Source organism: Magnolia sinica, chromosome 5, assembly GCF_029962835.1.
Source record: "Magnolia sinica isolate HGM2019 chromosome 5, MsV1, whole genome shotgun sequence".
Taxonomy (NCBI): domain Eukaryota; kingdom Viridiplantae; phylum Streptophyta; class Magnoliopsida; order Magnoliales; family Magnoliaceae; genus Magnolia; species Magnolia sinica.
The window spans coordinates 109154510-109179867 of NC_080577.1; the positions used below are offsets into that span (position 1 = coordinate 109154510).

The 25358-nt window shown below is 36.7% G+C and overlaps 1 protein-coding gene across 1 annotated transcript; it reads left to right on the forward strand.

The window, feature by feature from the left end:
* The first annotated feature begins 205 nt into the window (after window positions 1-205).
* On the forward strand, window positions 206-24755 carry LOC131246651 (uncharacterized). The gene is made up of 4 exons (XM_058246999.1): window positions 206-1073; window positions 1179-1229; window positions 1375-1447; window positions 23799-24755. Exons 1-4 carry the CDS (start codon window positions 379-381, stop codon window positions 23955-23957), a joined length of 978 nt encoding a protein of 325 aa, XP_058102982.1. The 5' UTR covers window positions 206-378; the 3' UTR covers window positions 23958-24755.
* The last annotated feature ends 603 nt before the right edge of the window (window positions 24756-25358 follow it).

Here is a 25358-nt window from a genome sequence, read left to right on the forward strand (position 1 = left end):
ACTGGGGCCCATAATTTGGACAGTGTAATTTAAATTAACTTTATCTACTTATGACCTGTATCAGTAATCTCTAAGTGCCTGCATATCATCCATCACACTCTGCCAGAGTATTAAGGTTTTTCTATTGGCAAACAACAACGTGACTCTCTCTCTCTCTCTCTCTCTCTCTCTCTCTCTCTCTCATCTTTCAACCCCACAAGCTTCTAAAGAAAGAGAATTAATGGAAAGGGATATCCAAGACCTCCTTCCATCTCTCTTCTCCATCCTCCCGTTTACGAAACGCCACCAAAATTCTCCTTAACAAGCACGTTTGGAAACGTTTCTCATGGAAGAGGGCTTGACTAGGAGGAGGGTGTAAGTGGGTTTTCTCATGTGACCATGGTTCCAGCTCCAAACCTCTTCCAACAGCCCAACAATAGCCATGGAGGTTGTGTGGGGCCTGGCGGAGGCGTTATCGATGCGACAGGCTATGTTCGAAAACATATGATAAGATTCGATCCGTTTAATCACATGGCCGAAGATGGATCAAGGGCTAGTAGTTCATGCGACGTGGGCCCTTCGAAACACATGCAACAAGAGAAAGGAGATGATGATGATCATGATGAGAGAGATGTGGGGTGGCTACAATTAGGTATTGGTAGCCATGGGAGTAGGGCTCACGGATTTAATCACATGGATGTGCCTGATCGAAGAGATGGACGGATACAATTCGATCTTCTCTCTGATCGTGCTGCTGCACCGGTGGGCCCCACTTTCAACATGGGCAACATCCAATTGCCAAGGCCTACTAAGAACGGTGCAAGCACTTCTTCAATTTTCAATACACCAACGCAAGTTGGAACGAGTTTGAGTTTCAGGCAGCCGCCGGAGGCGGTGTGGGGTCTGTATGGGCATGGCCCATGGAATCCAATGGCCTGTTCTTCTTCTTCTTCTTCTATGCCATTTTATTCACTACCACATCAGCACACTTACGCTATATCAGGTCCACTTCCAATCGGTGATATGAGAGTCGTTGATCGACCGTTGAGGATGCAACCTGGCCTTTGGTTTGTGCTACAAGCATCACAAAACCAGTAAGTTGAAAATCACGTGAAAGAAAAAAACCACACAAGCTTTTTGTTTTTCAAAATGTTATCTTGAAGTAGATAGTAATTGATTGAAATTGGTTGAAAATGCAGAGGACAAGAGCTCTTTTTGCCTCAGATACCCAAGAGCTATTTGAGAATCAAGTACCTTTATCCTCTCTCTCTCTCTCTCTCTCTCTCTCTCTCTCTCTCTCTCTCTCTCTCTCTCTCTCTCTCTCTCTCTCATGAATTCTCATGAAATAGATAATGAAGAAAATTAATTTATTTTAAAATTTCAAATATTTTGTAGAGATGGGAGGATGACCGTTCGGTTATTGATGAAGTACTTGAGTAACAAGCTGGGACTGAATAACGAATCAGAGGTATTTGTAGCTATTACCACAGGTGGCTTTGCCTTTAAAATGATAATAGAAGTAGTTGGTTTTGTACTGTGTTGTTGTTGGTTTCTCTCTCTCCTTCCTCTTTGTCGGGTCCGGCCTGGGTCATTTAAGATAGTACTCTCTCTCTCTCTCTCTCTCTCTCTCTCTCTCTCTCTCTCTCTCCTTCCGCTTTGTCTGTTCGGGCCCGGGGCATTTAAGATAGCACTCTCTCTCTCTATAGATAGTTCTCTCTATATACATATTTAGGGTATAAACTCAATCTCCGTAGGAAACCCAAAAAGAAATGGGGAATTCAACTAGAAAATACATGTTTCTTTTCAACATGATAGAAACATGAGTACTAAATGGGGTCTTATAATGGGATTCAGTTCTTCTGGTAATAATGGCCATGTTTACTTGGTATGTGTGTGTCGAGGTGCCCCTTTTCACATTTACCTATATGATTAATTATCTATGTAACTGTTCGATCTGGGCCTTGGCATTCTTGCTTAGAATAGATTGAACCTTCACATTGAAAGCCTTAGCCGATGAGGTAGCTTTTCCAAATCAGGTGCGTCTGGGATGCCTCATGATCGTTCTCCAACGTATGTCGGCGAGTAGTCTCAGTGGACCAGTCAATTACAAAGAACACTAACAACTACATAATCACATGCTAAGCTGTGTAGTATAGAGTGAATATTAGGAAAATCAGTTCGCTACAATTATCTCATTCAAGTTAAAATTGGTAGGAAATAGAATTACTTCTCAATGAAAGAGATTCTATCTATGGTGTTTTAGTACTGGGAAAACCATATATTCTCAGGAATCTAGATCTTTGTTTGGATACTAAGAAAGAGTAGTTAAGAACTTGTATTCTTTTCAAAATCGTGACCGTTGTATTAGAAATGACAAATTTTGAAAATTGATTTCTATTAAAAATTCATTTTCCATCCTTCTTTAGTACCTAAATATAAATTCAGCCCTTGCTTAAACCATTTTCCGAGGAATGGATTCACAGGAGCCCAACGACTCTCAACTTTTATTTTCCTGTTTTTACATAATCTGTTTTAAATCCTTTTTAGCTTATGGGTTTTGATTTTGTAAATCATTTCTTCTTTGTAGAGTTGCTCTGACCCTAAGGGACATCTGGGAGCAATATTTCCCATCTTGGTAAATTATATATCTTGAGTTGGGCTTGGTTTGGGAATCTGGAACCTTTTTTTTTTTTTTTTTTCCTTTTATGGGGGAAATGGATATCCGCAGAAATGGGAGTTTCTGGTGTTTGGGGTTCCAGGAAATGGGAGATTTCCACGGACATGCTTTTCCATGGGATATCGATTGATTTCTTTGGTGCTTATGATAAAATGAGGTTTGTTAGGAGCTCCTTAGGTATAGTGATGGTTTTGGTTTGAAGTAGAGAAACTGAGGTTTCATGCTTGTCGTGTTCACAGCTTCCATGGTACAAATCTTATTTATTGCACACGCGTGTTCAATAAAGCTCAGGTACATGCCATACATGCATGTATTAAAAGCTTATTTAAATTTTTAACTGATTTTTCATATTTTATATTACAATAATTTTTTTAATAAAATCATGGAAAATTAAAATCTGCCAAGATACGATAAATCTCACCATGTTAACATAAAATTTTCATTTGATTAATTATTTCACACACACACACACACATATATATATATCAGGAGATTTTCAAAATCTTGTCAAATTTTTTTTTTACGGTGCTTCTACTGGGGCATGCTAACCTTGTAATTCACAAGCACACGTGAGTACGTGCAGAGTTCTTTGATACTCTTGTAGTGTGATGATTGACATGCATGCATTTATAAGTCCTACACATCGCATGCATTAACTCAAACTAACCGTCCAAAATGCTGAATGTAGTGTAGAATATTGTTCGCCGTACAAAACCATAATTTGTTGAACTGGAATTGTTGGCCATCCATTAAATGTCTACCAATTTGTGTCATTTTCTGTTCCCTAGATTGGAGAATTTAAGCTACTTAGCCACATAAAAAATTAAAATAAAATTTTTATAAAAAAAAGTAAAAAATAAAAAGTAAATTTATTTAGCCACATGTGTAGGTATCGTGTATCAACCATCACATCCTGCAGCATATCAAGGTTTTCTTTTTTCATTTTTATGTTTTTTTTGTGGGAGTCATGATATGTATATTAGGTAGGTTTGCCGTGTTGGGGTATATGATGTGTGAGGGAGGAACGCCTCTTTTGTGATGCCCGCTTCGGACGGTCTAGATTATACAGTTTCAAACCATGGAGCCCACTTTGGATGGTCTAAATTAAAGGATTTTGATGGTCCTAATTGACTAATTATTGACTATAAATCATTGGTTAGGTTTGTCCATTCAATCTAATAGTTGATTTACCTAATATAGTTCTCTTGATTTAGACGATAGTTGATCTGCTAGAGTATCAAGTAACTCACCTCACATTTTAAGTGGTCTAAAATGTGTTTTGCTAAATTGCTATTTTTGGAAATGTAAATTGATAAGCTTTTCCAAAATCTTAGTATTGTGCAATGGGGAGGTTGAGCTCTGGCTCCAGTGGTAGACTCTTAAGAGTTTCAACACATGGTCAAGGGTTCAAGTACCCATAGGTGGTGAAATCCCACTAAGGTGTGAGTGTGTGGGGGTGTGTGTGCATGTGTAAAAAATAAAAAATAAAAATAAAAATAAAAAAAGAGGTTGAGATGCAACTTTCTTCCTAGAGATTTTTTTATTTTTTTTTATTTTTTTTTTTGTTTTTAAAAAAAAAAAACCCTAATTCTACATCTCAAATTACAGCGGTGCTCCACATAGAACCCAACACTATTCAGACTTTCAAGAGAGAATATGATTGTATTTTAAAATTCACTTGCTATAGGATTCTGATTCTGTGCTAATTATTAATGTGCCATATTAATGTAGAATTCATATTTAAGAAATAATGTAAGACAAAGTCAAGGACAATCACATGGATGATTAGCTAGGATCGAAGAAAGCTGCCCGAAAGTTAGATCAATGATGGAAGAAAATTTATAAGTTTCAATGGCTATAACTTTGCGACTAAATAACCATTTTGAATATATAATATGTTGTTAGAAAGCTAGAGATAAATTATACATGCTAGCCAATGTCAAAAGTTACTAAGACTTGAATGATTTTTCCTTTTGAGTTTTTAATCAATCTTTATTATTTTTAATAATTTTTGGTATTGCTTTAAGTGTGTTTTTAGGGTTTTAAGAATCATATGATAGCTTAAGTCCTAATTTTAGTCATGGAAAAGAGTTTAAATCAATTGAATAGTTGTTTATGATTTGTAAAAAAATTATTATGTTGAATAACTTATTATTTCAAAAAAGTTATGAATTTAGTTCTTACGATTTATATAAGTTATATTAAGCAACATTTAAACATACTTTATTCTAATTTTCATTAGTAATATCATTTTATTTCTTGTTTTCATTTTTTTTTTCTTTAAATTAAAGGGTTATTTTTGAAAAGAAGGTGTTGAACTCTTCTCTTAATCCACGCATCCACTATATTAGAAAAGGCCGTCTTAAATGTTTCATCAAAATCAAGAGCAACAAAGACCATTGATGACATTATCCACAGACCCAAATACAAAATGGAAAATCCAATATTTCTTGAACTTAGAATTAGAAATGAGATCCATTTCTTAATTTTCCAAATCCAAACAAGCTCCAGGCATTCTTTACTCACAAGATCAGGGTCCACGTTGCCCCACAAACCCGCATTCATTAGTTTCCCCGAAGTTACTTTTATCTTTTGTTGTTGAGAGTGGATTAGTAGTTATCCGGGTACCACCTTAGTGGATATTACCCTAACCGTGTGGGGCCCACCCTGATGTATTCGTTGTATATCCATGCCATCAATCTGTTTTTCCATCTCATTTTAGGATGCGATCCCAACCCTTAATAAGAGACATATCTCAGGTGGAATGTACCACTAGAAATAGTGATGAATGACCATTAAAAGCTTTTGTGGGCCACAAAAGTTTTTGATCAAGCTAATCTTTATATATTCTTTTCAACTATCAAGATGTTGGATGGCAAATAAACATAACGAAAATCTTACGATGGGCTCTTTGGAATTTTTAATTTGGAATTTTTAATCTTGAGGTACTCAATCACCACTATTTCATGTGGTGTGGTCCACCTGAGATTTGTATCTGCTTAATTTTTGGGATCACATCCTAAAATGGGCAAACGGATGGACGGCTTGGATATACAACACATCATCGTGGTGGGTGTTACCCAGGTTACACCTAATCCGCTCCCTTTGTTGCTATGGGATCGTCATTATCAAACAATGTTATAATCATGAAGCACTTATTTGCACACACGTGGCAGTACGTTTGCATGATCTAGACCGTTCATGTATACTAAGATAAGGTGGATACTGGATAACCCATGTGTCAAAATCTACACCAATTCGGTGATTCTATCCATGTATTTGATTTTTTTCTTTTCTCTGATTAAATGTGAAACGTTAGTTGTAGTTTTCAGACCCGCCCATTTATAATATTCAAGGGTCCCTCAATCAGTGGATATGATCACCTGACAGTGAAGGTTCTTGGACATGGAAGGTTTGGATCAGGCCGTACATGTGCACCGTGTATACGGTATTGAATGCTTGGGAACTACCTTTGGTACTATTGATAGCACCGGACCCTCTCTTTAATACTCCGGCAGAGTGAGATGCTCCTACTCATGCACACAGGGTGCATGCATGTACCTTATAGCGGGTTCCACTTTAAGTGGACCAAAAGCCAAAACTTTCATTGGATGCACGATCCTAACTGGTTGATTGGTGGACATCTAATGGACGGTAGAAATGAAAAAGGTCATCTTGGTCCCAATTCAACGGCTAAATGTACATCAATCAGAGATCTGGTTGGTCTCCTAGATCTGATTCTGGGCCTAGTCTCCATCTTGAGTGGGCCCCACAATTTGGACGGTTTAATTATAGGTAGATGAATGTCCTGTCTACATTTTCTACGTGCATGTGTATGGAGAACCACACCCTGTCATTTACTGTTTCTCTACTTTTAGAAAATGAATCTCATTCCTTGATTTGGTGTCCAATGGTTTTATTGCAATGTAGTAAATTTATACATACAAAGATATGATACAGTACCTTCCAACACAACTGTTACGGTTCAACGTGGCAGAGTGTGATTAATGATACACTCGCACTAAAAAGTTGAGTACAAGACACAAAGGTATTTAAATTGAGCCGTCCAAATAGTGGGGCCCACCGTAGATGTCTCTTAAATCTAAGATTGAAACTGTCTGATTTCTTAACTAGTTGATCATAATGATCATTTAATGGACGGCCTGAATGAAAAGTAGTAAACTGTCCATGTTCAGTCAGAGGATAGGATCACTTAATCAATCCATTTTTGGGTGATACTCTTATGTGCCTGGATTCGCAATTTTGACAGGTTTTCTGTCTGCCACGTGTACAATTTCTAATTGGCAAAGGCAAAGTATTCTACGTTGTTGCTGTGGTCCTTTGAAACCATAGGCTTACTTCCAAACACGTGTGGAGCCCTGACCATCAACAGTCACATGGCCCCCACAATGATGGACGACTCCACTTAAAATAAATACGAGAGCATTTCGTCTTTTCGACCCTAAAAGAGACTTGGACTTTCTAGTAGGGCTGCAATTTCGGTTCGGATCAACCTGAACCCGATTGACCCGACCTTAGGGCTAGGTTTTGGTTGTCAAGGTCCTCAGGTTGGAAAATGCCAACCCCTTGGGTTTGGGTTGACTAATTTCGGTCTGATTAGATCTAGGAATAATTGCGTGAATTTGGGTAGGGTTGAGATGAGTTGGGTTAGGTCCGATTGAGTATAAAAAGGATTTCGGAATGAGCACCTTGGTTGGAACTTGGGTTGGGTTGGGTTGTAGGTTGGGTTCTCTCGAGGTGAGGTTGGGCTCAGGTTGACCATTAACCATACCCGCCCTCCACCCCCTACTTTCTAGGGGTCAATGGATTGTTTAGTAAAATTTGAGTTTCTCAGGATTTTTGTGGTAAAATCCTTCTTTCAAAGACGCTCACAAAACATTGAAATGTCAGAATATTCAATGCACCAAAACAAGAACTCGGATCGCTCTACGAATGCATGGAAACTAGGATTTGAAACACATGATATTTGTGTGTGTGCTGTTTCTACCATTCTTAAATGGTCTAATTCATATCTTAACATACCTAGGATTGGAAGAATAGATATTCATGTCTAGTGCAAGATGCAACTCATTTAAATTGCATCGGAAGTCCCATACAAGCTTTTAGGATTTACGGTTTAGAGTTTAGATTTTTTTTTAATTAGTAAACATATAAGCTAAAATAATATGTGTAACTACTTAACTAACTGCAGTTTATTATATTTTTTAACTGATTATGCTTCGCATGAAGTTGATAATCTTATCTTCTTTGTTAATCGTTGCTAAAAATAAAAGTTACTAAAGATAAGGCCTTGGATGGGATTGACTGGTGAGACAGGACTTGAAAAGCTGACCCAAATAACTGAGACATGATTATGATAATGACAATGATGATGACCAGATAAGTGTTTGAAACTAAAACATACTAATCATTGCAATTAAAATTATTTACATGTTATAGGTAAGGAAAGTGATATTTATGTACCATCTTTTTCATTCACTACCTTTTTTCATTTCATTTTTCTCTGTCTAGCAAAAGCTAAAGAGGAATAAAACCAAAGGTAAAATGGGTGAATTACATAACATAGTTAAAAACCCGACTCTAGTAGAGTTGAATAACTTAGTTGAATTTATTTGAGTTTTTTCCAATCTTTTCCTAATGTTTGATATACAAAATATTGTGCACGATGCGCGCGCACGCACACACACACACAATCATATTATCGAGTCTTGAGGGGGAGTTGAGTTATGTTTAGTTGATTTGAGTTATTTCAAGTTTTTAAACTTTCAGGAATATAAACTTTTACTGTCTTGAATAAAACTCTCTATGAATATTGTAATTCCGTAAGATCTTAGAACCAGGCATATATATCCCTCTTCAACATGGAAATGCTTTCAATCAGCACATTCGACTGCTTGAACTTCATTTGCTCTACTTCTTTTTTGTTTGTTGTTTTTTTTGCTTATACTTTGAAATGAACTGAGATTTCTTCTAGCTAGTTGTATTAGCCGATGAATGGTTTTTAACTAGTACCCAGACGCCATGTAGCACGTGTGGGGGTGTGCATGATCTGCCTTGTACACGTGCGTGGATAACACATCACCAAATTTCCCCATTAAAACATATCACCAAATTCCCCATTCACCTAAAACATGTAAATAACTAAGTGTGTGATAATCATTCCTAGATGAAAGTATGATGGTTAGAGTGTCATGTTCTGATGCAAACGTTTTCACAATAATTATATTGCAAACAAGTTGTGGACCCCACGTGATGTATTCATAACATCCACTCCAACCATCATGCATGCCTTATCTTGCTTAGCGAGGATCCCAACAATCAGATTAATCCATGACTGAGGTGGACCACACAAGAAGGAACAATTGGGAAGGGGAGGGCTTGCCTCTCAGGTGTTCCCAGTGGTGTGGTGCACCTGAGTCATGGATCAGTATGATTTTTGGATACATTACTAAAAATGGGAGGTTGTGAATGATGGTTGGAGTGGATGTTATCAATACATCATGCTGAGGTCCACAGAGGTTGTTTGCACCACAATTTTGGGGAAAAAAATGTTTTTCACTTAATCATTTTGATTTGTTAGGTGCCTTGTATTCTTGCATTGCCTAATCATCATTCTCTTTGCCTTAATCTATTAAAGGTCAACTGTCTTTTCATTGATCATGTGTTTCGGAAGGTTTGGTCATTCCAATGCTTTTGAGAGCCATGCCCATCCACATGCCAATATGAAACACATGTCTAGGATCTGAGCTTTTCATCAAGTGGGTTATACTGTTTAGATCTTCTAGCCTAAATATAAAGTCATTTTACACCTTGGGTGAGCCACAACGTGGAAACAAATGGACCACCAGAAAAGATTGTCTCAACTATCAGTTTGCTCTTGTATATTGTGGCCCACCTGAGGAGTGAAACGGCCTGATTTTTTAGTCAGGAGATCTGGAGATTGTTTCCAACAAGATGAAGAGGCTAATATCTGGTACACATGCTCCATATTGCCATGTGTCGTGTGTGTTGGTGGGAAACCTTGTGTTTACCTCACATCTTTGAGATTCAAATTCAAATTCATCATTGCGTAGTAACATGGCATGAATGAGTGGGTACAGAAAGCTAATTTAGACAATTTTGTGCTTTTCCTAGTCAATTGGTCGGTTCAATAAGCCTTAGCTGTGACACGTGGCATGCTTGTGTGGGGCCATGATTAGTTTTAGAGGAATTACATAATGCTTTGGAAAAGCACGATGATCCATACACATGCATGCACCTATTGTACATGCGTGATAAATGTACCTCAAATCAAACTACCCAGATCATGGCCCTACTGTAGATCGGTCATAACCCAACTGTGCAGTTTTTTTTTATAAAAAAATCAACATTCCCAATTGCAATCATTTTGGGGTGTTGACCCAGTCAAGTCATGTAGCGTACAGTGAAACAGACTATTCCCACTGATAATAGGTTAGTTCTCTGTTTAATTAGATTGAGTCACACCTGTAAGTGATGGCTTAGATTAAATACATGTGTGTATGAGTAAGATTCATAGGTGAGTTTGCTTGACTTGAGAGTTGATTGAATTATTGATGTCCCCTTTATCAAGATAGATAGATTAAAGACTGAACTTTGAGATAGAGTTGTCTTCGATATTGCGACCCCATTCAAGCCATTTGTGAAAAGAAGTGAGGCTGAAAATGTTATTCTATTGATGATTTGTACAATAATAATACTCACGATCGACTTGAGAAATGATGATCCGTTCGCTACTTAATTGCGACCAAGCTTCGTAGCGGCATGGTCGTGATATGTGGGATGGACATCTTGTTCGTTGCTTGTTCAGAATCGGACCTTGCGACAAGACAGACGATAGAGGTCAAATCTTCGACAATCTTTTCATTACTCGATCGAAATTGGGCTTCGTGGCGAGATGACCGATAAAATTACCTAGTACATAACAGGAAAGCCCCACAGCCTTCCTTTCAAAACTATGTAATCTTTCTTTTGATCCAGTGAGATGCCGTGAATGAAGGGTGGAGAGATAAACTGGGGAGTACAAACTATGAGCCCCATCATATGAGTAGCGATGAGGCTAAAGTAAAATAAATAAATAAATAAACATCGGTGATTGATGGAAAAATAAATAAGAACTTGGTTGTGTTGGCCTCATTCTCTTCATAAAGTGTTATTTATATAAGCTTCTAGGAGGCAGTAGCTTTGCGAAATCTTCAACAATGTGGAGGATATGAATGATTGGCTGTGAAAATCTCTTTGATTCTTTCACATCAGTGTTACCTATTGTGTACGGTCACGTATATAAGAGAGATATACTCTCACATGCATCGATTGGAATCCTCACATATCTAGACTCCCACATTGAAAAGTTGGTATGATCCCTAAATCACTTGGCTTTGGCATCCGTAGAAAATTGCTTTTGGCAAGTCTCTAAATAGAGTGGGCCTTGGGGTAACATCTTCCTAGATAGAGTGGGCCTTAGGGCAATTAGATCATAGTCAGATCGAGTCACGTAGCAATTCAGTCTGGCCTTTTCTCTTCATGGCCAAGCCCCTTTTGTTTCTATTTTCCTTGTAGTTTCTTTTTCGGTCTCTCTCCCTACGATAGGCTTCGGTCTAGTCCTTTTTTTTCCTGAGGAAGCCCGAATGTTCAGATCCATGCATATCTCTTTTGTTGAATGAAAAAAGGTGGTTTAATTTTTAATTTTTATTTTTTAAAGTCTCTAGCATTTAATGCCAAATAGATATCTCATTTAATATAATTCTGTCATTTAATGCTGAGAGAGAAACTTATCTTATTGACACTCTTTGCTTTTGTATAAAGTACTTTTAATACAACTCTAGTATTTAATGTTCTCTCTCTTATATGCACGTCTTTAACTCCTTTTGAAATCATTTACACCACACATGGCATGACTACGTGGCATCTTCTGGATCATTGATATGGCTACATTAGATCGGGTATAAACAGCAATGGAGGGTGCGAGTGAGATTTTGTCCATCATTTAGCATGTAGTGCCGACACGTAGCGGCATCTCATTGGTTCGCATAAGTGTGTACAATGAGTATAAATGAAATTACGCATCTAATTTTGGGTGTAAACCCCATCTATAGTGGGACCCATAATTTGAAAGGTTTGGATTGAGTTACACATGGATGAGCTTCCGTGGATTGCTGATTTTAGGGCCCACATAATGCATGTGTCTTATATCCATGTTGTCTCATGTCGTCTACCTGTTTCGCAAGATCATTTTAGGGTATGAGGCCAAACATGTTACATATCCATATCTAAGTGGACCACACCATAGGAAATAGTGGTGATTGAATACCCATCAATAAATTAAAAAAATAAATAACTTACTGGGGGGCCATCGGAATGTTTATTTACCATCAAACCTGTTGATAAGGTCCAAACAAATATCGGCTTGATCCAAAAATAATTTAGCCCATAAGTTTTTAAGGGTTAGTCACTACTGTTCTCTATGGTGTGGTTTACCTGATATTTGGATTTTCGGTATTTTTGAGCTCATATCCTAATATAATCTGGCAAAATAATGGACGCGTGGCACATACACCCACAATCAAGATCATCCATCCATCGAAGGCGCGTCAGTTACACATATACCATATATAAGGTGGTCGTGGCCTAGCTATTTAACATCATGATTTTGTGTTCGCACTACCATGGTAAAAGGAGAATGTATGAAGTCCATCCGGTTCAATGATAAACCGTCTACCTAGAAAATAACTTCCAACCTCCTATGTACATGTGACATCCAACCCACCCAATAGATCTTCCTCATCACAGGTATCACCTTTGGCAAATATCAACCACTCCCACACATTCAGTAGACCACACTTGTGTCTTATTATTTATCAATGGTGAAAAATTGTTTTCTGTGGTGTGGTCCACCTGATGAGGGTCTAAGCTGATTTTTGTAAAATCTGATCCTAATGGTGGGACCAACATATTGGAAGGTTTGGATGTCGAGCACATGATGAATTGAAAATTATTCACTAGATGGATCATACATTATAGTCCACCTGTTAGACTTTTAGACCTTCTCTTAAAAAAATATGCTTATACATACATAAGCTTCTTTTTCTTTTTTTCTCTTTTATACACACGCACACACACCCCCACGCACACACACCCCCACATACCCACGTGTAGTGGGATTTCTCAACCTATGAATACTCGAACCCTTGACCAGGTGTTGAAACTCCTGAGAGTCTACGGGGTAGTGGGATTTCACCACCTATACATGCATAAGCTGCTTATGAGTAACCACTACAAGGACAGAATGGTATTCTATAATCAAAAAGAGTAAAATATGACTTCAAGGTGGGTAGGAGTAGGTTTTTTTACATGTAATGCATTGACTTTCCTCCTTACATTTTCTTGAAATCTGATTTCTTTGTCTCAGATTACACTTGATTACATAATTAATAAATAATTATTATTTTTTTAAAAGAAAGATGAAACTAACACATCTCAAATCCTATCCAACGGAGGCGATCATCCCCCACTGAACCCTTATCACCACCTCCCTCATTTTCATGTGTCGGATGATTATATATCGTTCCTAAACGTCATGCTTTCAAATAATTCAACTTAACTTTCCGGACAGCTCCCCCGGCCCCACAAACCCCTAGGATTGTAATTAAAATGTCCATGAAGACCTTAAGTGGTGCACTTTGTTAAAATAATATATCATAATTAAACACTCTTTTGGAAGAACATTGAAATTCTAAACATATTTTATATTGTGGAGAGAAATGCATGAGATATGAACCCACAACAGAAATATTCCAAGTTAGGTGAGGTGAAAATATCATGAAACATAGACAAAACAGATCTCTTCATGGTTGGGTATTTGTGAAAGTCCATTTTCAGTACATGTGTGGAATGCATTGAGAATAAATGTACATAGATAATGCTTACTTGAAGTTATCAAGGGCCAGCGCTAGTATAGATTATCAGAGAATGTTTTCTAGGTCTAAGGTTTTATCACAGAGAGTTTGGCTGAACTTACACACGTGTGCAATAAAGCTTATGTACATGCCACACATGTGCAAGCATGGCATGATAGGTCCTATATCCAAAACAAATGTACGGCTGTGAAAAACTTGACTGAACTTTTCTGACCCATCCACCTGTTTCCAACATTTGGGCGACATGATGAGTGGACCAGATCTACTTTTGTAACTACAGAAAATATTCGGATTAGATATAAGGTCCGGCCAATCTGATGGATGGATTGGATCTCGCACCTATGCGCCATGCTGGCATGTGTGGCCTCTAAATAAGCTTTATTGCACACGTGTATGCTTAGCAAAGCTCCTGTTTTAAGTACACGTACGTACATCACGCATCAGATGCATGGATGTACGTGAACTTTCACATGCAGCTAGCTTTCTTGCCATTAATGTGTCATGTGTCGTGGATATCTGAGCTGTCCACCAATCCAGATCGCCTTAAATGAAAATCAGACCATTCTACACGTTAGGTGGACCACATTCATGCATTTGAGTCAAATAAGTGGCCTGCATGATGAGTAGGCGAGTTTGATTTTCACATCACGTAATCTGTAGTCGGGTCCTCACCACTCAAATGTCCAACCCCACGTCACAGGTTAGTGGGAAAGACGCGGTTGCAAATGAGCTTTCACATGCATTGCATGCATGTGAGCGTTTGTAAAATCAGCTTAGTTTCACACCGGGTAATCTTCATGTTGTATTCTAGGTTGGCCGACTAACCCACTTGGCTCGGGTCTCACACGAGTCAACTCAGTTTTTAGGCCTCCACCGAGTCAAAATCGATGTAAACTCAGTTGGGGTAAATTTAGTACGTGAATTGGCTGAGTTTTCTTAAGATGAATGGTGTGGTCTTCAAGATGAACGGTCCAGATTTCATAGATGTCAGCTGCGCTGGCACGTGTGGCTCGCATCTGTAGTGTAGGGACAACAACATGGGAGAAAAGAAGAAATGGATAAAGGGAAGGTGCGAGGAGCCGTGCAGTTTTAGGTTCTTTCCGTATCGGGTCTGACGAGGTAATTTAAAAAATGGGGACGCGAGAGCCTTGCTAAGCCCACACGCCACCATACGTGAAATTTCAAGCCATCCATCAGGTGAATCTCACCCTGTAGATGTTACTTCCGAAAGATAAAGGCCATCCATTCAGTAAGTGTCCATGAAAGTAGAAATGAGTTGACGGGTAAGAGAACTGCTGATTTTTCACAACCTGCATATGTTCAGTTTTCAGTTAATTGTGGCCCAAATAACAAGTGTATACGATCTTATTCTTTATACAAGGAATAAAAATGATATTAGCCTTCTGATGGATGGTTTGGATTTCAATTTTAAGTCATTTTGGATTATGTGGTGGTGTGTGCATTATCTGATTTGTACACGCGCGTAGCTCAGCAAAGATCCTCGGCAATTCCTCGTCATGCTTTTCGGGTCCCCAACCTTTTGGTAAATTTGGATTGGGGTACGAATACGCGCGAGGAAAGAAGTAAGTGGAGTCTCCATGATTTTGGCTTCCGGAAAAAAGGGGTGGTGGGTCCCACCATGATGAGGATTTGGGTAGGTTGGATCCTGTAACGTGCCGCTTCGACCGTCCATTTTGAGTGACGACTGCTGACCTCACGACTACGTGGGATGGAATATCTTCTCCATGACGTAAGCTTGTCGATGCATGACCGCAGCATGGCAAATGATCGCATACATCGGGACGTATGCGAGTTCCCATACTTTCCAGCTTCTATGGGGTTTAATGTGATGTGTATATGCCATCCAATCCATTCATTAGATATGGCCCACCAGGATGAAGGAATATCGAAAAAATCAGGCTATTCTGTCATCAGTTAGGCCACAACACAGGAAACAATGAAAATCACACCGCTTCAAGGTTCTAGAAGTGATATTACATTGTTCCCTGTGGTATGGCCTACCTGAGCAACAGAATGGCTTGATTTTTTGTGTGTCTCTTCATTTTGGTGGAACATATCTATGAATGGATTGGATGGCATATACACATCATGTTGTGGCCCACGCACAATCTGAAAGTTTCTGTGGTAAGTTCTCCCTCCCATTGATCATCGTTGTTCTTTACTAGAATTTTGAATTAGGATGACTTTTGTCCTCTAAGCCTAACATGGATATGTCCATTGAAGAGAAAGTCGATGCAAAGATACGTTACTGTGGACCCCACACAACTGAAATTTATGGGTATTCTTAGTTTTTTTTCTTTTCTTTTCTAAATTTATGGATTCATCATTCACCTTTGAATCTATGATTATGATTACCACGAGCATGACAACACACAACAACAACAACAAAGAGATGTTAGATTTGTCGTGATCGAGTGGTTGACAAATATTGCATGACCTGAAATTGCTACTTTATGGTCCCCACACGCTACCAATTTATAAACATTTGATCTAGCTATAACCCATGTAACCAGCCCTATTAATGGTATGTATAGATGCATATCTCATTCTAGAGAGAGATTGATGTGGCCCGCATTACTACATCAGTTTACTATATATGGTTATGACCTATGTGGCTCACGTTGCAATGTCAGTCCACTAACTATGGTTATAATCATGTCAGATGGTGATAACTAGAACTAGACACAAACCAAGCTGGCTCGGAAGCTTGGATTAGTTTGAAAAAGTTTGGCTTGGATTGGTTCTTATAGAAGTTCAAACCAAATCAAGACACAGTGAAGTCTGAACTAACAGTGGGTGTACTAACAAGCTAACCCAAAAAATAAAAATAAAAATTCATGTGGTTTGGTCCACTTGAGCTTTAGATATTATTCAATGTTGGATCATGTCCTAAAATGATGTGTAAAAATGGATGAATGGCGTGGATAATACATATACATGATGATAGGCCCACAAAGTTTACTCGGTATGCTTTAGTGGATTCGAATTGGTTGGTGACCTTAACACCCGCCACGTAGATGGTGTCAAAGCTCTATGGGCCCCACCATGATATATGTGTTTTATACAGCCGTCCAGCAAAATTTCCAGCTCATTTTACAATATGAGACCAAAAATAAGGAAGATCCAAACTTTTGGTAGACCATAACATGGGATCCAAACTTGTTGGGGGACAGAAGTTTCATATCAATATTGTTTTCTTGTGGTGGGCCCCACCTCAATGTATGTGATAGATATATTTTTTAGTATTGTTACTTTTGTATTGGTATTTTTTATTGTTATTTTGTAGTGTTATCTTTGTATTAAAAAAGTTCATATTATGTATATTGTTTATTTAACAAAAAATAAATAAATAAATAAAATATTAAGCTAATCCCTGCTCAAACTTAGATCGGCTCATATATTTAAACCAAACCAAACAAAGCTCAAATAATAGGGATAGGCCCAAAGCTCGGCTCATGTAAAGCTCGAACATGAGGTGTCACATAAACAAGACAAACCAAGCTTGGGTCAAATTCGGTTCAGTTCTACTCGATAACTCATGTTTTACTAGTTTTTAAAACCATTGAATTTTTAAAAATAATATAACCGTTCCCTCTTAAATACTAGTTGGTTGAGGCTAGTGACTAACCCTTTGAGAGATTAGTAACCCATCCTAATCTCCATATAGTTATCACTTTCTTTTATAAGAAAAAAGATATAAAGCAATGACTCTAAGAGAGTAGAGCAAGTTATTTGGTTTAGCCTATGCTACCATCGATCTTGGCATATGGTGCTTACATAGATTACAAGATTCTTAATTTCTAAACAAAATTCAAGTGTTTGAAATCCAAGAAAGTTTGTAAGTGTGATACTTTATGGTTTGTGGGTGGATCTAAATCATTGAATTGTGAAAGCAAAAATAAATTTTAAATTTAATTACCATAACTGGAGGTAATATCTTATTCTTCTACTTTAGTTTGCTTACATTTGTAGTATCAGAGCCACTACTCCAGTCCATGACTTTTGATTTGAATTTCTTTACTTCTATTAAAGTCCTCATATAAATCTTAAGAGAATCATAAGTTTCATATTCATAAGGATTGTGGATCAAGATATTAGATGTGGTTGAAGTTACAATATTGATTTACTTATTAATATGTGTTTCTATCTTTCTCTTAATCTCTTCCTTTGAATTAGAACTCAATCAAAGAAATTTTTTATTTGTCAGAGACATTAGTTATTGTGTTTTATGTCATCCATATTTTATGATGAAAGCGATGTAGAGGAGAAGAAAATACATTTGTAGGGCCTTTTAGTTAAACCCAAACCACTAGCCATACCCATGTTGCAGGCTAGCTCATTTCTTAGGCCTATGTTATCTAATTGTGACAAAATTCTATTTGCAGGGACTAGTTTGTAAATAAAGAATTGTCGTAAGGACTTGTTCATAATTACAATAAAATTCTATTTATAGGGACTAGTTTGTAAATAGATAAAAACTCGTGCAGCAAGTTTTCGCGACAAGTTTTGCAATGACAATTAAAGCTTATCGAAAAAAAAAGGTTTACTATTAGCGACGAATTAAAATGTCATCGTAAATAGTCGATTTTTTGCAATGAGTTGGAATGTTGTTGTAAAAATTTAACTTTTTGCAATGAAATTAGACTCGTCACTAAAATAGTCGTCACAAAAAGTCTAAATTGTTGTAGTGCTAGTTTGTAAGCAAAGAATTGTCACAGATAATTTTTCTTAATTATAATAGAGTTCTCCTTAAAGGGACCAGTCTATAAATAAATAATCGTCACAAAGATTTCTGTAATTATGACAGAGTTATGTTGACAACATTAATTTGAAGACAAAAAATTATCACAAGGATTGTTTTATAACAAGATCTCTTTTTCGTACTAATGACATGTATATGATAGTTTTGAATCCCGTGATAGTTAAGATTAATACATTAACATGGGAATTAGTTGGTGGATTAATTTTAACTTTGATAATATCATCTTTCAAGTATAGAACATCAAATTGGCTTAAGAAGTAGCCAAACATCTCGAGTCTTGATGATATTTGACTCCTTGTAATACAACCATTAGATGTATTTAATCACATCAAAGATGATCGTCATCTGCCCGTATAAGAATGATGGCATCATGAGTTTCAATTGATTAATGAAATGTCATCACAACAACCCTATGGGGAGGTAATTATTTTTTTAAAACAACTGAAATAGAATAGTGATTAAGCATCAAAGGGAGGAGAAATCATAGTATTACTATGAGGATTTAAGTGGTTAGGCATCAAAAGGAGGAGAATTCCTAAAGGTTTTCTTCTTTTCATTTAACTCATTTATATTATCATGAAGATTTAAGTGAATCAATTGCATGTTGCAACTTCATCCCACATGAAGGTTTAAATGATTCGACGATTTGATACTAGATTTTGAAATTGGTTAAGTTCTAGTATAAGGTTGAATGCTTCTAATAATAATCTTGATTGGTCATTTACAACAGTTTCTAATTCATTTGTCATTAATGAATTATCATGTATTTCTATATATGTTGAATGATAAAAAAAAAAAAAAAAAAAAAAAAAATGACTAGAAGGAAATATTTCTCCTAACAATAGGGTGTATGGACCTTGACTTGGTGCTTCACATGGACAAACCATCCGTACCTAGGAAATCAAGTGTCAATGGAAAGAGTTTTATATGAGCGTCGTGAGAAATTTAATTGGCTAAGTTCGATATTCATCAAGGCTCATGTGTAAAAATATTCAAAGTTCAATTCTAAAATATGCTAAAGTTAAGGACTTCATGAAAGCTAATGAAGAACAATTTGTAATTTTAGTAAGGCGCCATTAGTCAACACCCTAATGAATAAGCTATCGCTTATGAAATATAATCGTACCGAGGGTGTGAGTGAGTATATTATGGAAATACAAGATATTGCAGCTCAACTTAAGACATTAGAGAATGAGATCTCAAGGTCATTTCTTATCTATTTCATACTCAACTCCTTACCTATGGAATATAGGTCATTTAAAATTTTCTATAATATGCATAATGACAAATGATCAATTAGCGAACTTTTGACTATATATGTTCAAGAAAAATGAAGATTAAAGCAAGTTGTTATAGAGCTTTTTGTCGAGAATCCATAAAATATGGATGAATATGTAAAATTGAAAAGATTCTCAAGAGTAAGAAAGCTAGCAATTTATTTTAATTATGTTGTGTAACTGCAAGAGTCTTACTTTGATGTTAGACTTATAAATGATCTTAGCTTGTTTTTGCAGGCCATGAACGGAGAAAATTTCACACTTTGATATGATATCGTAAAAGTATAAATGACTTTTATAGCTTAAAAACATGTATGGGACCTTGTTAGGTTATCCAAAGGATGTTATGAAAAAATGCCCATACGTGATCAATGTAAGTAAGACCAAAATAGAAAAGAAAATGACTAAAGAAAAGTAAAAAAAGAGTCAAATCAAAAAAAAAAAAAAAAAGAGGTATGGAAATTTATGTGGTTTGATAATATGCCTACTTTATAGGGTAACAATATAAAACTTTCTTCTTTACTAGAAACAAGAGAAACAAAAATATAAGACTTACCTCTCTCTCCACCATATAAAAAATACCCCAGAAGATGAATTAATAGAATATTTCTCTTTACCCATGACCCTCCTTATATAGAGCACATTACAACACAGTACATATGCCAAAATCTCATTAGCAGTAGGCTGCAAACTATACACACCTACATACAAACGTACATATGTAGTGTTTATATATAGCCCATGTGACTCACATTGCCATGTTAACCTAGTACATATGGTTATAGTCATGTCAACCCATTCCATATGGGGATAACCCATGTTTTGTTTTGTTAGTTTTTAAAACTATTAAGTTTTTTGAAATAATGCGAGGACTCCCTCTAAAGTCCTAATTGATTGAGAATTAGTGACTAGCCTTCAAGAGATAACTAACCATTCATGATCTTCATGTAGTTACCACTTTTTATTATGGAAAAAAAGATATAAAGTAATGAATCTAGAAGGGTCTCTAAGATAGTAGGCAAGTTATTTGGTTTAGCCTATCATACCATCGATCTTAACAAACATTGCTTGCATAAATTGAAAGATTATCAATTTCTAAGCAAATTCTAAGCACTAGAAATCCAAGAAAGTGGAGCTATTGGATTGTTTTTTTAAAGCTGCTACTAGGCTAATTTCTTTTTTCTTTTTTTTTGTGTGTGCTTTCTATGGGGGACATTTGAGGTTCATTTTGTAGAAATTGTTTTCTTGGATTAGATAATAAGCGAGGCATGCCATTTTTTAGTGCTTGCCCCAAGTTTATCTAACCAAAAAAAATTTAAAAAATAAAAAATCCAAGAAAGTTTATACATGTGATACTACTTTGTCTGTGGTCGTATCATGAAAGTGAGAACAAATTTCAATTTTGATTGTTATCAGATCATGAAAGTGAGAACAAACTCCAAATTTGATTTTTATGACTAGAGGTAAATTCCTATGTTTCCTCCTCAATTTGCTTACATTCTTTGGTCAAGCTCAATTTCATATTCCTTTTTTTTTTTTTTTTGTTTTTCTTTCTTTTAACTAACAAGACGTAGTCCCAGTGCCTATTTGGCAGACACATAAAAATGAGTTTATCTTATTTTAGGTCATCATAATTTATATATATCAAAGATGACAACTAATGGTTATCATAATTATTTCCAAACCTTGTAAAAAAGAAACATGATTTCTAATACACAATTCCAAGTAACTAAATTGAAATGAACCTATTTTAATGAACTTATATTCTTTTAAGCATCTGCCATATATGCCTTTAGGATTTTTTTAAAGGCATGAGAAAAGAAATCTTCACTTTTCCTTTAAAAATATCTTCCCCTTTATTGGTAGGGTTGGCAATGGGCTAGGTTTGGGTCAAGTTTAGGGGTTCCCATAGTCATACCCATCAATGAGTAATGCACTCATGCCGATTTTTACACCCACGTTGGCCTAACATGGCCATCCATACCCAGACCCATTAGGAGTCAGTTGCACATTAAGATGTTGGATGTCGTTTATGTTTTGATATTTTTTTATCTTATTTTTTTACACACACCCACACACTCACGCCATGGTGGGATTTCACCACCTATGGATACTCGAACCCTTGACCGGGTGTTGAAACTCCTGAGAGTCTACCACCTGCTATTTAATGAATAGTAGATGCCTATATCTATTCACATGTAGTTGCATATATCAATCACCATCCATCACACTTTGCCATGGTATCGAAGTTTTTCTCTTCCACATTTCATTTCCTCTGTGAGGCACTTATGTGCAGGACCCACCATAGTAAATGTGTGCCACCCAACCCATGTATTGATCCGCTTTATAATAATGGGATGCCCCAAAAATCAAGACTAGCTAATCATCAGGTGAGCAACCACTCAAAAACCTCCAAAAATCATGGTTGAATCATCTTGAAATTGGGAGCCCCATTTTTATGGTGGGGCAACCCTGTTAGGTACGACAGAGGTCCAATCAAATGCCTATTTATAAGTACCTTTTTCCTAGAATTTGACTTCCTAACTAAAGAGCTCAGTAAATGCCCTAGGATATTTAGCAGCAACAACCTTCAAATTCCACAGTACTCGACTCTAGAGTAGAGAGTTCTACACATACAAACAACCTCTTAAGGTACATCTGGGTGCACTAACTACCAACCTATATGAGAGCTACATTTCTGCAGTGTCGGATCAATGCCCATGAATCCCTTTTCATCCTAACCCTTTGTGGTGGAGACCTGGGTAATCTCCTCATCAGCATGTCAATCAAGCTTCTAATTAATTTAATCTTATCATATTAATATTCAAAATCATTTTTGAATTGTTAAAAATAAAGATTGAAAGAGGATTAGCATTTTCTGAATGAAAGGATCATGCATGTCACCATAAGAAATTTGATGATCTGATCATCAAAATGGTAGATAGAAAGTCTATAAAGGGAGATTAGCAACACCATTACAAGATGCAAGAGAGAGAGAACATAACTAAATATAAAAATATTATAAGAAATGAATTGTTACAACAACACCACACACAAAAACATACACAAAATGTAACAAATTTACATAATTCAACATTATGCCTACTTTTATTCTATGAATGAAATCAGTCGAAATCACTATAATATTATTAGAAAAGATTACAACCCTAAAAAATTTTAGCATCAAAAAAAAAATTTCTTTTATATAACTTTAATCCTACTCTAATATAGAATATTTATACCTCGTATATAGAAATACCCTATAATAGAGAATATTTATATAAGACAGATGAGACATTTATCACAATAAATACATTTTTAAAAAGAAACACAGACAATAAAAGCAAACTCCAATTGCAATCAACAGTTTCACCATGTTGTCCTTTTCATTTAGGTGACGATGGATAGTCTCAACCTCTGATATTTATACTCAAAAGGGTCCAGAAAACAATATTTAGAAATTTGAAACTTGCCCAAAATACATGGGATTGTGCCATCTAGCCAAAAACCAACATGGAGGACATCGATCTAAACGCTGCCTAAAGAAGGACATTGCACTGTATATATAGTTAGTTTACTACACGCTACAAAGTGATTTGAGATTTTTTTAGTAGGCCTGGCCCGTCAAGCCCAGCCCGAACAGTTCAAAACCCGGGACAAGGCAACCCCAGAGCCAGATATCATTTTAAGAGCTTGGCGAGCCTACAAGCGTGTACAAGACAGTCCAGCTCTACTCACTACCACGTGCTGAAGGATATATATATATGACTCACAATCAATTAATCTGGACCGTCCACTAGGTTAAGCACTCGCTTCATGGGCCATCCACAGGGAATTTAAGACAGCCCAAACGTTATGGATATTTCGTATTATTGAGTGGACCCATTTTTCATAAACATTCATCACCATCCATTTCACTTTTTAGTGATCAGATGGTTAGAATCGTCTGTTCGGTGTGATTTTCACTCAGAGCCGCATGAAGAGTGGCTTGAACCAAATGGATGGTCTAGATCAATTGATTCTTGTCCACGAATCAGCATAAAGATATAGCTACTTAATATCATCAACCATAGTTTTTTTTTCTATTTTTTTCTAGTATTTCACATTTGTTTCCTTTGTATTTTCAGGTACAGATGACATGTAGAGACCAGCAACTTCTGCCTAACATGACATTGCAACATGTAAGGGATAACATATGGTGTTCTGCAGGTGATACAGTCACCTTACTCACGCACTCCCCGAGCCCTGAGCATGTGATGACCCTAGAGTACAGCAAAAGAGCTTAAAGAGAGAATCCTATGTTAGTTTTGCACCATTTAAAAGTGGGCCACTCTTCAGCCTCCACATAGCATAGTTGGACTGAAATCTGGACCGTCCAAGTTGCTGACTCAACTGTGGATGGAGCATAACCTAAAAATTGCACTGAGAAGATAATATTAGCCGTCTGATTTTTCCTTTTGAATTTGGATTAACCACCCATTTGATTGTCATTAATTGCATGGTTAGGATTGCTTGATCATTGTGATTCTAAAGATATTCTCCATCTGCAATGGGACCCTACAATTAGATGGTCTGGATAGCTTTACATTAGTGCCACATGTGAGGAGGATGACTCACGGCCATTTTTCAACGGTGAGAAGCTAACATAGGAGTCCAGCCCTTCATACATACAGAGAGAAAATCCAGGGCGACTATCGAGGAGGAGCATCAGCTGCTCATTTCAAGCATCTTGATCATACAGGTGGGACATCTTTGGCAATCAAAACCGTCGGTGTCATGGGCCATCACATATACTTACCCAAGCCTGAAACTTGTGATGAATGGGAAATCCTGGCCATCAGATTGGTGCAAATATTACCCATACAATGTGGCCCGTTGCTTTGTTTTGCAGTCAACTTTCTCTTAATCATCCATTTACATGTCACTAATATAAAGGGCAAGATGGTATGATCTTGGCGATTTTTGAACCATTGCCCTTTCTTGTGGTAACCCACTAAATCAACGGTTCAGATTACCCTAAAACTATGCCATGTTTTCATCTTTCATCTTCTCTGAGTTTTGTTTTCTTAGTTTTCCAGGTCTTTAAGTCACTGAGAAAAATAGATTGATAACATCACAGTTTTATAGCTGGTTTTAGGGTTAATAAGAACACATGGACTTCATGCATACATTTTTTTTTCCTTTTAATTCACGGATTCCAATGTCTCTTTTGCATTGCTTAACATTGAGTAATTTGGGCTTGTTTGGATGCGTGGAATTATGAATTTGAAAGTTTATTATGGTATGCAAATGGGGCATTTATTAATTAACAAATCTATTATATGGGTTTCTTTTAGTAGATTATGTCTAATTGAGTGTTGGATGCACTTCCATCTAGCACTAATGAAAAAACATCATGTGCGTGTGTATTAGTGGGACGCAGACTTTTTTACCGTGGGTTCCACATATTATAACACATATATGGCACTTTTTCATTGGCTCTAGATGGAGTTCATCTTGTATGTGCTAAATGCGTGTGATTCTACCAATCAATTTTATAAATTTTTAGATTGGTTGTTTGGTTGCCAATTGGCATATTCAAATTCACTTTTAGAAAGAGACTCTTAATCTCTTGAAATCACTTGGAATGGATGATTCATCTCAGGTAGTGTATGACCCTTGATATGCAGGCATTTAAAAATTGTACA